Here is a 13,191-nt window from a genome sequence, read left to right as displayed (position 1 = left end):
CGCTCAGTCCCCGCAGCACTCGACTGAAGAACAGCTCAAGACCCCCAATCTCGCACCCGTCTCGCAACCAACCACGACCGATGTGAGCCCAATGGAATTGCACCACCCGCATGAGACCCCGGGTACACCCAACGGGGGCCTGGCCGACAGCGTCCACGCGCCCAGCAACAGCAACAGCAGCAACTCCTACCCATCGCGAGAGCAGGCCGTGGTGACCCCTACACCGGACGAGTACGATGATGAGGACGCCGCATTCATGATGCCTCGGGACGTGACCAACGTTCCCTGGCACGCGCGCAACGACTCGGTACCGCAGTCGATGCGTAGCTTCAGCACCCTCGATGACTCGGTCGCCTCGTCGCCCGTCCACTCGGCTCTGCTCGCCGACCGTCACGAGCCCGTGATCCGCGACTCGTGGCCCTCGATGCCCTTCGGCGCCGGTCGGGCCCGCGGCATCTCGCAGCTGACGGAGTCCAGCGCGGGCGGCAGCGCGCGTGAAGAGTTCGACCCGTTCCGATACGATGTCAATGCCAGCGGTAAGCCGGCACCCCCTCCGCCTACGAGCTGGGCGCCCCCTGCATCCACGAAGCCACCTTCCCCGCCGGTGTCGAACCGATACGACTCCCGTGACGCCGCCTCCACAGGAGAAGCTGTCGGCGCCCTCGTCGAACCGCAACTCTGTCTCGGCCGGCAACGGCCCTGCGAGTTCCCCCATGTTCGCCAAGCTGCGCAGCATGTTTGAGCCCGGTAGCGGCGGACAGCAGCAGCAACCTGCCCCCACCTCCGCTGATGTGGGGAGGTGGCGCCAGCGGCACCTCGTCGCCCGCGCGCTCGCGGTCCACGTCGTCGAGCTTCTTCCAGCCGACACCCCGGGACCGGAGCTCGTCGCTGCGCAAGTCGCTCAACGCGGCCGAAATCTTCAACCTGGGCAACAACAGCAGCAGCAGCGTCTACGAGCGGGTCCCCCGCGAGGATGACGAGGAGGACCGCTTGCACGAGAACACGTCGCTCCTTGCGGACGGTCCGGGTGACAGGGCGACCGGCCGGCCTTGACCACGCTCGGGCTCGGCGGGCGCTGCAGATACGATAAATAAGCATGATTATCAGCAACCACATATATTACCACCTTTGCTAGAGGAAACATCTATTAACTACGAACAACACCAACAACAACATCATTATACGAAGATGGAGGACCATTGTGGGCACGTGAAACGAAGTCACTACGCACTGAATGAGGCACTGGGGATGGGGACTAAGGGATTGGAACTGGACCACAAAGATAGCGCGAAACCGCAGCCGCAAGAGGTAGAGCGGCCTACGACAGGTGATTCGACCAAGTCGGAGGCCAGCGGCGAAATGCGCCTGGCCTGGATGTTTGTGCAGGGCTGGCGGCAGCGCCTGCAAAGGGGAGAGCAACTCGTGGAGGAGCACCGCTCGGACGCAACGGCGGGTGACGATAGTCGTTCCGTACGAGGTCGTCGCCGCTCGTCGGCTTCCATCAACAGCCGGCTCTCGTACGTCACCGGTTCCATCGAGTCGGCGGAGCTGAAGGTCAAACAGGATACTAGGGTACGGAAGGATTCGGTGCATTCGGGCTCGGACTTATGACTACAGGGACGTAGTTGGAGTACATCATTTGGGTCCTGTTCTTGTTTTTGTTGTTTTGATCATCATCATTGGCGCTGCGAGTTTCATGATTATTGTAATGATATTATTAGCATTGAGGTTTTCAAGCAATCACTATCTGATTTACATTCACACTTTATGCCTTCAACTTTTGCTTCTGCGCGTCCTCTATTTACGTGCATGTTGAACAAATCTGCGTCTCTTGGAGTCCCAGTTTTATCAAAGAATCGCGATCGGTATGAGATACGGCCACATCGAGGATTGAAGGTACTGACGGCATAACTGAAAATTCATGTTGAAAATGACTATCTAACTATATCTTACAAACGACTATTTGGCAGATTAAAAGAAAAGAAAAGCGAAGAGAGGAACGATTTATGGGAAAATGGCCTCCTGCGGCCTCTTCACCAGCACCTCCATAATCCCCTCCAGCTCGTCCAGCAGCTCCTCCGCGACCCCGATCCACTCCTTGAACGTGACGACCTCGAACATGAGCTCGTCGCCCTGGACGAAGGCCTGGATCTTCCACTCGCGCAGCGGCTCGTAGTGCGGGTACACCGTCTCGAGCCGGCACGGGACGCCGCCCATCGACATGGTCTCGACGTGGTAGACGTCCTGGTGCACGACCGAGTCGAACCAGTACTCGTCCACTTTGTCCGAGGTGGGGTCCGTGGGCCAGTCGGTGCACAGCGGCACGATCTCGCGGAGGCCCATGCCTTCGTGCGAGGCGCCGGCGATATGTTGGTGCTGGACGTAGCGGAGGAGATCGAGGCCCGTCCAGGAGGATGCGGGGTCGAACTGCACGCGCATGGGGACGTACTGCCACGTAGGCCCCATGACGGCGTCGGCGCCGCCGGCGCCCGGTAAGTCGACGTGGCGCCCGCTAACGACCTCGCCGAAGACGACGTCGCGGACGCCCAGGCGGCGCGCCAGGCACAGCGCCCAAGCCGCCGTCGGCAGCGTCGCGACCGTGATGTCGCGCTGGCGCGCCGCGATGCTGACCGTGCGTGTCACGGCGTCGGGGATGCCGGCGCCGGTCAAGGGAATGTCGGGGCGCAGGACGGAGAGGCCCTTGGAGCCCCTGAGGAGGTCTTTCCAGTAGGGGATGCTCTCCGGGATCGCCTTCTCGACGGCGTGGTACACGAACGCGGAGAAGGGCACGGTATCGTTCGTGGCGCGTCTGTCATAGATCGCGTTGAGTTGTCGCAGGAGGCTGACCAGGCAGATCTCGTCGTATTGGGAGTGCGAGATGCGGACGATGAGGCAGGTCGAGCTCTGCTGTTGTACGATCATGAACTTGACAAAGGCGGAGCCGTGCGGCATCTCGTTTTGGATATCGCGGTCGCACAGCTCTTTCGTGAACGAGGCCATGTCGGTCGCGCTATCGACGTCGTAGTGCTCGATCTCGGACGTCATGGACTCGAGGACGACACCGTGGCATTGGCCCTCGGCTTCGACGAATACCGTCCGCAGGATCTCGTTGCGCTTGATGAGTTCTTGGCAGCTTTCCATCAGGCGGTTCTTGTCGATCCCGCCCTCCATGTGCAAGAGCTCGTACCGGGCCGAGTATCGCGGCAGTTTGACCGTGCCATTGACGGCCACATGCTGGAGTGGTCTCGTGGGATATACATCTTTGACCACCCATTCTGGGTTTGCGAGGAGAGGTTGGATCGATTCGGCGATGAACTTGGAGGGATCATCCTTCTTCAAGAGCGACAAGGGCTTGATTTGTTGCTCTTGGTTGCTGTTATTGGCATTTGCCTTCTTGTTCTCTCTCATAGCGCCAGCCATGTCATACAGAGTGCGATACTTGAAGACGTTGGCAACCGTCAACTCGAAGCCTTCTGTCCTGGCCTCAGCGACGAGCTTCATCGCGCCAATGGAATCGCCTCCCAACAAGAAGAAGCTGTCTTCGAGGCTAATCTCTTCCTCTTGAACCCCGAGGATGCGACTCCATGCCTTGATCAGCTTCCGCTGCTTCGCCGATGACGCCGAAACCTTTGGTTGTGCGCACAGCGGAAGAAGCCTGCATTTGATTCGCCGTGGCGGCAGTACGTTCGACCAGCTGAAGTAAGCCGTCGGGCTTGAACTTGGCCAACTTCTGAGTGCGGTAGTAGGTTTGGTCCGCCTTGGTTGAGATCCAAGATGGGAGCTCAATGGCGTCGAAAGGCAGGGTGGCTTCCGCGGAACTGAGTATGAGCTCACCAGTGGCTCCTAGAGGCACCAGGCGATCGGGACTCATAGGATCGGCAAGCCATACCTCGGAAGCCTGTATATCCGAGAACGGAGAAAGCTGCCTGAGGCTTTCGACACCCGCTTGGCTCAATCGCCGAAGCTCGTCGAGCTCCCCATCATCATTGACATGAATCTCGGCTATCCGCTTGCCAGGAGTCTCGCAGAACTGTTGGACCAGGCGACCGAGCTGCGCCAACATTCTCTGCATCTGTTCGCTCTGCACCGTCTGCGAATCGAAACTAGCCATGATGAGGAAACCCTTGGGGTCGAGCGAGCACACGAGCATGAGCGCGTAGGTATTAAACTTGAGAGCTTCCTGGAGCCGCCTCCTCGTCGCTCGCGGGGACGAAGGCATTGGCGGGTTCTGTTTCCTTGTTCGACTGCACTGCATTGATTTCGTCGGCGTCGGCGCTGGGGTGTAAGACCAGTCCTGTCCGCAGCTCGCACGCCTCCCTGGCGTCGGGGCTGAGGCGACGGATGTGCTGCAGGCCGAAATGTTCGTGCGGGATGCCCTGGATCGAGTCCTGGTGGATCTGCTGCAGATACTCGGACACCGTCGCGTCGCGGTCGATTGCCACGCGGACGGGGATTGTCGCAATCATGGGGCCCTCGATTTGCTCAACACCGGCGATCGGGGCGTTTCGACCGGTGAGGGTCTCGCCGAACACCACGTCGTTGGACGCCGTGTACGACGCCACTAAGAGCGCCCAGGCGCCGCGAATGGCCGTGGCAATAGTTGTGCCGTTTAGTCGGCTTTCTACTCCGACGTAGTGTTCGAGCAGAGAATCGGCCTTTTGCTGGTACCCCTGATAGGGCAGGGGTGGGAACTGCTCGCCGCCCGCACCATCAAGGCGCTGCCTCCAGTAGTCCTCCGATTCTTGGCGGCTGTTATCGAATAGGAACTTGATGAAGTTGTTGAAGTGTGCCGGTCGCTCGACAGCTGTGCCCTGGTAGGCCTTGTTGACGCGTTCAACGATCAGCGGCATGGCCCAGCCGTCGTACAGCGCATGATGCATGGTAAGGACGAAATACGTCTTGCCCGTCTCCTTTTCATCGGTAACAATTGCGTATCTGACTAACGGTCTGCCCAGCTGTATAGGGTCGTTCCTGTCCGCAGCTAGGTAATCGCTCAGGGTGCATCCGCTCTTTACCGGACACGAGAACTCCTCCCACACCACAACTTGCATGAGGCCTTGCCCCCGCAACCTGTGCGATTCGTGTCCGAAGAATGGCAGAATCGGCCGCGGCGGTCTCAAATGCCTTTGCAAGGCGCTGCGCCGACTCCAGATCTTGCATCTCGACGACGCGCTGGGCCACATAGGCCTCGCTAACCTTGGCGGACAAAGCCATCAGACCTTCTTGGAGGGGAGAGCAAGGATATATGTCTTGCACGTCCTCGGGGCTGGTTCCGCACACCTCGGAAGTCTCGGCCCTTGCAACATCGGGCGTCCACGTGTTGGGGAGCAGAGAAAACGGCGGTACTGTCAGGTTCTCTTCCGTGTCGCACACCTTTGCCGCCGCGGCCATATCCGCCAGCACAGGCTTTCCGAAGATGTCGGCAACGGAGAGGGAAACGCGTTCTTTCCGCACCGAAGCCACCAGCTTCATAGCTCGCAGTGAGTCGCCACCGAGACTGAAGAAGTTGTCGGCGGCACCGATGTCTACGTCGGGGCCTAGGACCTCGCCCCATAAGCGCGCCAACTGCTTCTCCATATCTGTGCTGGGGGCCTTCCTGGGAACCACCGCTGCAGCAAAAGCCGAGATGTCCCTTCTGTTCATGGAGGATCCCAGCTCGCGAAGCCGCTTACGATCTGTCTTGGCCGAAACTAAAAGGGGCATTGTCTGTAACGGCAGATAGGCGGCCGGCACCATGTAGATTGGCAGGTACTCGGAGAGAAGACTGTTCATGCCCGTCAGGCACTTCTGCACATCCAAGTTGAATGAGCCCAGGAGCTCTTCCGCCGCGGGGACCAGCCCGGCCTTGTCGGAGATGAAAGCCACCAACGTCGGCTCCCCAGTTGCACCTCCCGGCTTGATGACCTCGGCGGCAACACGCGTGCCCGCGGGCAGCTGATCGCGCATGTGATGTTCAATCTCTGCCAATTCAATTCTCTGTCCGCGGAGCTTGACTTGCTGGTCGCCACGGCCAACGAATATGATCGACCCATCCACGTCATATTTGACCAAATCACCCGTCTTGTACAAACGACCGCTGCGACCTGTGAAACCACCTACGCATCCATTAGTTAAAAACTTCGGGTCATTAATGAAGACGGCTGAGGTTTTCTCCATATCGCCGAGATACCCAGGGCCCACGATGGGCCCCTCAATCAACAACTCCCCTACAGCACCAACAGGCACGAGCCGATCGTGGTCTTCCGGATCAACGATCCAAGTGCTCCCGCCCACCCCCTTTCCGATAGTCACCTGCTCTTTCCCATCGCGGCCCACCTGATTGTTGATGGTGCAGCCCACCGTGCACTCCGAGGGTCCGTACGCGTTGACCACCGTCGTGCTCTTACTCCACCGGGCGCCGTCGCCATTGGAGATGGCCTCGCCGCCGAGGCCCAGGACTTCGAGCGAGGGGATGATGTCGGAGCCGAGGACGCGGGCCACCGAGGGTGTCATGTGCGCCATGTTGACCTTCATCTTGCGGATGGCCCCGCTCAAGTCGTTAACGCGGTCCGCCTCGGAGGGGATGCAAAGGCAGCCTCCGTTGGCCAATGTACAGAGCATGCAGTCGATGCAGACGTCAAACGCATATGATGCGAAGTCTAAAACGCGCGAGTGTGGTTGGTAGCCCACCAGCTCAGCTCGAGGAACCGCGCCGCTTGTGTAGTTCTCGTGCGTGACCAGGACTCCCTTTGGCTTTCCCGTAGACCCCGACGTAAACTGGATGTATAGATTCGTGGCTGGCGCTACCACTGGCAGTGTCGTCGTCTCCGAATTGTAGGAACCGATCTCGTCGGCCGAGACCACTACATGTTTGGCCTGGGGCGCGATTCGCTCTCCGAGGTCCTTTTGAGACGCCGAGGTGATGATATGTGCTGCACCCGTCTGCTCGACGATCTGGCGCAGTCTACCCTCGGGTTGGCTGGGATCGGTCAGAGCGAACGTGCCGCCTGCCTTCATAATGGCCAAGACCCCAATCACTGTCCATCGCGACTTCTCGAAGCACAGAGGGACATTTACCCCGAACCGACACCAATAGAGACCAGGTATCGGGCCAGGCGGGTTGACAGCTGATCAACCTCTCCGTAGGTGAAGTCGCCATCCCAGGAGTTGACGGCAGCTCGTTCTGGATCTCGCTGTGCCTGGTCGGCTATGATGTCCTGCATGCAGGTCTGTAGCGCGGGTGGCACGGGTGTGTTCCATTGCCATATCTTAGTAAGATCTTCCACGCTAGTCGTCCCATTGCCATCGGGCATGGTGACTTGTTTCTGCTGGTTAGATTTGTTGTCCGCATTAGAAGGCACCTTGGCCCCTAAGGTGTCGGTTGCTGTGTGCATTGGGGTATCACGTGTCGCCGGCCAGGAACGATCTCAAATATAGCAAACAAACAGGAACGATATGCGGCACAGCCAATAATATGCAGGAAGGACACAAGAATATAGTGGGAAAAGGTGAGTTGAAGTAACACTGGTGCATACAGTAGCAGGTTGGAGGCACCACCAAAAGTTTTGCGACGACCCCTCCAGCGCCGACGCGACGACGAAAGCCCTTCTCGGGCATCGCTTGCAGGCCCTGTCTCCCTCCCCCGCTTTACCGGGCCAAGAGACAGTGATGGGTGACATTGTAAAACGGCCGATACAGGCCCATGACGACGAACGCGACCCCATCGGCCGGATGCGCTATTTCGCATAACGAGTGTCGATTGGACCTCGGCGTCGCTAATGTCGTAAAAGGCACCACATGGCAGAGCCGTAGAGTGGGAGAGTGGTAAGATGCCCCCACCATCGGCGGATCAGATAACTTAAAAGAAGGATCTGATAAAAATTTGGCACGGCCAAGCCCTGATTCGGATGCCGCGCTAGGCCTGCTTAGGCCTGGGACGAGCCTGAGGGGCCCTGAAGGATGGAGGGGCATGAGAGCTTCGGGGGAAACAGGCCTTGGCATGCTGTGTGGACATGGAATTGTCACACCAATCAACCAGTCATGGCGATCGGCGTACTACTCGAAGACCTGGTACCCTAGGCACGGTTAGGTAAGTAAGTTGCAGTTTGTCGCATTTTCTCATCCTTGTTCAGCTGCATCCTCAACCTCTCTTCGTGCCCTGGCATCTGTACCTGCGTGGCCTGGGCTGGGGCTCAATCCAATTCCGCGTATGGGATCTCCCATGAGGTTCCTCGCTCTTGGTATTTCTGCTCGGTGGAAAGCGTATTCTGATCTGTCCAAGTACAAAACGTCCTAAGGCACTTGCGAGAGAAATTACGCATGACAACTACCAGGCTACTGGAGGACTGGTACGACCTTTCGGCACTGGATCGGAGCTGGGTGGACCATCCTCCAAGGAATCCCTGTCGGATCTGATAAGATAAAAAGAGGATACGAACTTCGACCCCTGAGGTGCCCAAACCCTTGGATGACCAATTTCTCAACGATGCTACTCAATTGACTTACCTAGACTCAGGTGAATTCCTAGTGACTCATCCTAATACCTACACCCGGCAGGTTAGCATGGGGCCATCCGGCTCAAGACTACTATTCCACAAGGTAATCAATCGCCATGCGATCAGTCCTGTTGGCCGATACCTCTCGCCCGCCGCTCTCCTGCACGGCATTCACCACTGAGTTCCGCACAGGCTTGTTCCTTCTCTTCTTTTGATAATTCCTGAGATACCCGATACATGATTCGCAAGATTCCTTCCCAACCATTGCCAGCTGTACACGGCAACGAATACATTTGCCCTCTTTCCTAGCCTTGTCCACTTGACGTTGCCGTCCAAGTCTATCCCTCCCCCATACAATCCGTGCATCGGAGAGTCTTTCTGCCCTCAGGCAAGTCCGCTGCGCATTGAGTGCAGCGCGAAGCATCGCGGTATCTGGCCATTCTACTTCTTTTCTGTTCTCCATACTTGACCCTGCAGCCTTTACAGCACCGTGTCGTGTCGTCTGTCGCCAACTTGGCTCCACACTCTGTGCACATGCCCCGAGATTCTCGAAGAGCTCTCAATTCCCTACGCCGTTCTGCCTTGCGACTGGCCTGTACCTGCTTGACAGCCAGGCAAGGAGGGCAAAGATGGAAGCGCCCGGCACCTGGACGCTCTCTGCAGCACACACATATAAGGCCCGGCGTCCCTCTTGTCTCACTCGTAAGGGCTTGAGGTGAGGTTGGAGCCAGTATGAGCTTGTTGATGTCCATTGTGACGTGATTCTAACTATGCCGAGGTCATTTCCCCATGCATTACCCATTGCTTCCCTGTGTATTATTATACTTATCACTCATTTAGTAAGTACTGAAATAACCATGTCTTTGTTACTGTGTCTAATAATGATATTGTTCCACTGACTTGCCACATACACTGGTTCTTAGATACTAGACCTCATCCTATCTGATGTATCATTCTCGGGGGTGCTGAACAAAGGAGAGTGGCCATGGAGCCATCTGCCTTGGGCCTGCTAGTTCATGATGTAATCAATCGCCATGCGATAAAATCCATGGATTGTTACGATATCATCCACCATCTCGTTGTCGCCCGGGTCCGTTTCCATGAGATCTTGCTCGACACTCTCCCGCACAAGATCCGGTTTTGCTTCTTCTTCTTTCTCATTCTCCTGTTCATCGTCCAGCACCAGCTGCTGCTCCGGCTTTTGTGCATCCGCCTTATGCTTCCCCTTATTGCGACACTTCCGGTTAAAGCCTTTTAGCACCTCTAAGCAGGTCTCACAATGAACACACCCTGCTTTGCTCGGGCAGCGAACACAGACCACATTATCCCGTGCCTGTCCCCGCCGCCTTTGTGTATAACTGATTTTCTTTGCTCTGCAGTTCTTGCAGATTAATCCTCCTTCGCCCGCCGGCTCGATCCCGCACGCTGTGCAAAGCCCTCGCAATTTCAGGCTTGCGTATCGGCGGGCGTTCTGTTGCCTCTTCCGAATCACCTTGGCATCCGTCGTTTCGTTCTGCCGGGCCACCTTATGGGCCACGCACGACCTGGTGTGCGGTCCCGCCGTTGACCCTTTACCGCAGCGCTCGCTGATGGAGCCCTGGTCCTTCCTCGGTTTCCTTGTCGAGTCTTCCTTAAGCCTTAATGCCAGGCGCTTCATCGTATCGAACTTGCAGCCATCGCACTTCCGTTTGCCCTTTTCAACGGGAGTCGCCCGACATGTGCAGCATTTCCTACCTGTCTTGTCAGGCAATGAGACTTCGAGCTGACCTCGAGCCGACTTACTTTTGCCTGGAGCCATTGTGATGTAACCCTAATTGTGATTACTCTGGTATGCATGAGAGTACCTTTCTACAGTTTCTCAGTGCTCTTTATAACTATATAGTATTTGTCACGCTGGAAAACAAAGAGCAATATTTCTAAAGCTTCTAGCAATGGCATTGTTCAAATAATCAGGTTGGTAGTCATTGTATTTCAAAGCTGTCTAATGGAAGTACCGTGCTCGATCGGTGGACAAAGGGAAAACGGACAAGTTTTTGAATACCACAAGCGAGGAGTGGCGTGTGATCCTCTATCTCCGCTTAAGAAATGATATCACGTTGCCATACAGGCCAAGCTACGAGTAAGTTATCGCAGCTTCAAGTAGGTGTCTATCAAATAGGATTCCGGTGATGTACCAAATTCACACATATACAACTGAATAGCGAGTGAGCCGCCTCATGTACCCCTATGTTTTGTGTGAGCAGAACACTAAGGTCTTACCAGGCTCTTTTTGGGTTTATGAGATTTCTGTCCGGGATGCTACACTTCCAACGCTATACGTCCTGACATTTGATCGCCATATTTTGCTGTCACATATTTTTCTACCACCTTGTTCGGCAGTAATATAGAAAGTTACCTATTATACCAAGGGTAGCGTTATCGCCATTAAGGGGATACGACGTAAACTGACATAGGAAGCGAGGGAGTAGGCACCGTTAATAAGATCACGCAATAAGCTTGGGAACCCAGTCGGTCATCAGCATATACAACAAAGAATAGCTCCTTATTCTAATGCGTGTGTTTTTTTATATTTAAGAATTTCTTTATTCGAGCTACCAGAGTCCCAAAATGCCTGCTAAATCTGACTAGCTAACGTATACTGCTTCTCAACTGCGGTACTTTCCCCCTTACCTTTATTGACTGACTAACATCGTCTGTCATAACTGCTTCAAGGCTAGTATCTTACCTTTTAATATAGAAACACCCCATCCCAGCAAACCTAGATGTCGCATTTTGAGCTTAGCAAGATCAGCACAAAAGGAAATCGATAGCCATACGATCAACACCCTGAGAGACCGTATCAAGAAGACCTTGTCTGCTGTTTTCCTGTTCCTCTACTGCTGGCACAGGATGGCTTTCCTGTGCCTCTTCCCCTAGTGCATAAAGGTCACCACCATCGATATCTTGTACATCCTGCATTGGCTCGTCTGCATGTCGCACCTCATCGTCTTCACGAGCCGAAGGCTTGATACCTCGCTTCTTTCTGCTTTTCTCCAAAGCACACGGCTCGTAATAGGTCATCTCGGCCCTGGGCGGTCTGCTTCTGCAAAGGGTGCACAGCCCCTTTCTCTTGATCTCCTCCCGCCGCTGCTTTTGGACCCGGAGCATTCGTTGCCACGCTTCGGGGTCCACTGCGCCTTTGCGCACACGTTCCAGGCACTTCGCACACCGCGTCTTCCCGCTCTCCGCAAGCGCCTTCTCGCATTGGACACACAACCACATCCTCTTGATCTCGTCCCGCCGCTGTTGTTGGGCCCGGAGCTTGCGCTCCCACGCTTCGGGGCCCACTACGCGTTTGCGCCCATTTTCCGCGCACTCTTCACACTGCGTCCTCCCGCTCCTCGCGGGCGCTCTTCTGACATTGGGCACACAGCCCCTGCGACTTGATAGACGCGTACCTGACAGCCCTCAGCTCGCGTTTCCGCTCTGCCGCCGCCTTCTTTCTCGCCTCGCCGGCCTCGCCGCACTTCGCGCATTCCTGCTGTCCGTCCTCGGGCCACTCGCTCTCACAGCGATGGCACCGCCCCTGCTCGATCAGTTCCTGGCGCCGCCTGCGCGCGAGCTCGGCCTGCGTTTTAGCCCTCCGATGCTCGTTCCTGCGAAGGTCTTTCGCGGCCCGCGCGTGGCCGATCATGGTGCAGTTGTAGCACCGGGGCTCCCCGTCCATGGCGGGCGTGGCGCGGCACAAGACGCACCGGGCCGGTTCCCTTTCGCCGCCCTCGGGTCGGTCCTTGCCGTACTTTTGCGCCCACTCCTTGTCCACTCTCTCTCTGTTGAGCGCCTGCTGCTGACGCCGATCCTGTGCCGCGATGCGGCAAGCCTCGAACGTTTTGTTTTGCCCCACGACGGGATGCTCACCGCACGATATGCACGAGTAGTCCGGCATATTCTCCGACACTATAAGGGCTTCTTCCATCGTGTCAGTGTCGCATGTTTCACAAACCTTTCCGTTCCCCGATCGACAGATAGCGCAGGGGCCTAGTATCCGCTCCGTCTTCTTTTCCCCCTTCCTCGACTTCTTGTGCCGCCGAAGGCGACACAAGCACTGGAGTTTTGGGTATCCGCGGACGCCTACGTACTGGATCCTTAGGCAGTAGTCCAGGCAGTAGCGAACACCCATCTAGGGATGCCGTTGTTGCACTGCGGGTTGTCGGAGCCATGGTGCCTGCTGTAAAGTTGGATCTCACTTCGGCCGATTATGGCTGGCACTTGCTTGCTGCTTCTTAGTCTTATATACTTATGTACCATTTGAAGAACAAATCGAAAACCATGTCATTGTTCTTTGGGTGGCTCAGTGAATTACTCCTTTCGACTAAACCCTGTTTAGCTACACCCCTGACTCGATGCGATGGATAAAGGGAAATAACAAAGGAAACCCGCGGCCCCTATAAAAGCAATGTTCACACCAAATAAGTTGGTACGTCTTAGCTCATGTTCACGCTTAGAAATGTCTAAAGCAACCAAAAGTGTAGAAAGTCACTCATGCATCTAGATGTAAGCATATATTGTATATAATTTTATGATGACGTAGTATCATTGGATGGGCTTCAGCCACTCAGCTATAACTAACAGTCTGTATAACGATCGAATGGAAATAAAACCATGCCCAAACTTGGGTGCAATGGCCACTTCTGAGCTCCCCTAATACCGAAGTAGAGAAAACAGTGATACAAATGTA

At 55.9% G+C, this 13,191-nt stretch overlaps 7 protein-coding genes across 7 annotated transcripts; 3 read left to right on the top strand and 4 right to left on the bottom strand.

The window, feature by feature from the left end:
• Window positions 1-91: 91 nt before the first annotated feature.
• Window positions 92-742, top strand: PG997_008622 (uncharacterized protein; the record flags this gene model as incomplete). The annotated part of the gene is made up of 1 exon (XM_066812937.1): window positions 92-742. The coding sequence occupies one exon, from the start codon at window positions 92-94 to the stop codon at window positions 740-742; it is 651 nt and encodes a 216-aa protein (XP_066668279.1).
• A 47-nt stretch (window positions 743-789) lies between these two features.
• PG997_008621 (uncharacterized protein) lies at window positions 790-1,053 on the top strand (the record flags this gene model as incomplete). Its single annotated transcript, XM_066812936.1, has 1 exon — window positions 790-1,053. The coding sequence occupies one exon, from the start codon at window positions 790-792 to the stop codon at window positions 1,051-1,053; it is 264 nt and encodes an 87-aa protein (XP_066668278.1).
• A 135-nt stretch (window positions 1,054-1,188) lies between these two features.
• On the top strand, window positions 1,189-1,611 carry PG997_008620 (uncharacterized protein; the record flags this gene model as incomplete). Its single annotated transcript, XM_066812935.1, has 1 exon — window positions 1,189-1,611. One exon carries the CDS (start codon window positions 1,189-1,191, stop codon window positions 1,609-1,611), a length of 423 nt encoding a protein of 140 aa, XP_066668277.1.
• Window positions 1,612-2,004: 393 nt separating this feature from the next.
• On the bottom strand, window positions 2,005-4,150 carry PG997_008619 (nonribosomal peptide synthase SidD; the record flags this gene model as incomplete). Its single annotated transcript, XM_066812934.1, is given in 2 exon segments — window positions 2,005-3,627; window positions 3,644-4,150. 2 exon segments carry the CDS (start codon window positions 4,148-4,150, stop codon window positions 2,005-2,007), a joined length of 2,130 nt encoding a protein of 709 aa, XP_066668276.1.
• A 13-nt stretch (window positions 4,151-4,163) lies between these two features.
• PG997_008618 (AMP-binding enzyme) lies at window positions 4,164-7,346 on the bottom strand (the record flags this gene model as incomplete). Its single annotated transcript, XM_066812933.1, has 3 exons — window positions 4,164-4,981; window positions 5,040-6,958; window positions 7,057-7,346. Coding segments are annotated over 3 exons (3,027 nt in total), but the record flags the coding sequence as incomplete, so codon positions are not given.
• Window positions 7,347-9,483: 2,137 nt separating this feature from the next.
• Window positions 9,484-10,131, bottom strand: PG997_008617 (uncharacterized protein; the record flags this gene model as incomplete). The annotated part of the gene is made up of 1 exon (XM_066812932.1): window positions 9,484-10,131. One exon carries the CDS (start codon window positions 10,129-10,131, stop codon window positions 9,484-9,486), a length of 648 nt encoding a protein of 215 aa, XP_066668274.1.
• Window positions 10,132-11,261: 1,130 nt separating this feature from the next.
• Window positions 11,262-12,429, bottom strand: PG997_008616 (uncharacterized protein; the record flags this gene model as incomplete). The annotated part of the gene is made up of 2 exons (XM_066812931.1): window positions 11,262-11,800; window positions 11,874-12,429. The coding sequence occupies 2 exons, from the start codon at window positions 12,427-12,429 to the stop codon at window positions 11,262-11,264; spliced, it is 1,095 nt and encodes a 364-aa protein (XP_066668273.1).
• Between the last annotated feature and the right edge of the window lie 762 nt (window positions 12,430-13,191).

The sequence above is a fragment of the Apiospora hydei genome, assembly GCF_038363865.1.
Source record: "Apiospora hydei strain CBS 114990 chromosome Unknown utg000006l_segment0_segment0, whole genome shotgun sequence".
NCBI lineage: Eukaryota > Fungi > Ascomycota > Sordariomycetes > Amphisphaeriales > Apiosporaceae > Apiospora > Apiospora hydei.
The sequence above is the reverse complement of the archived record's forward strand: the minus strand, read 5'-3'. Positions and strand labels throughout refer to the sequence as shown.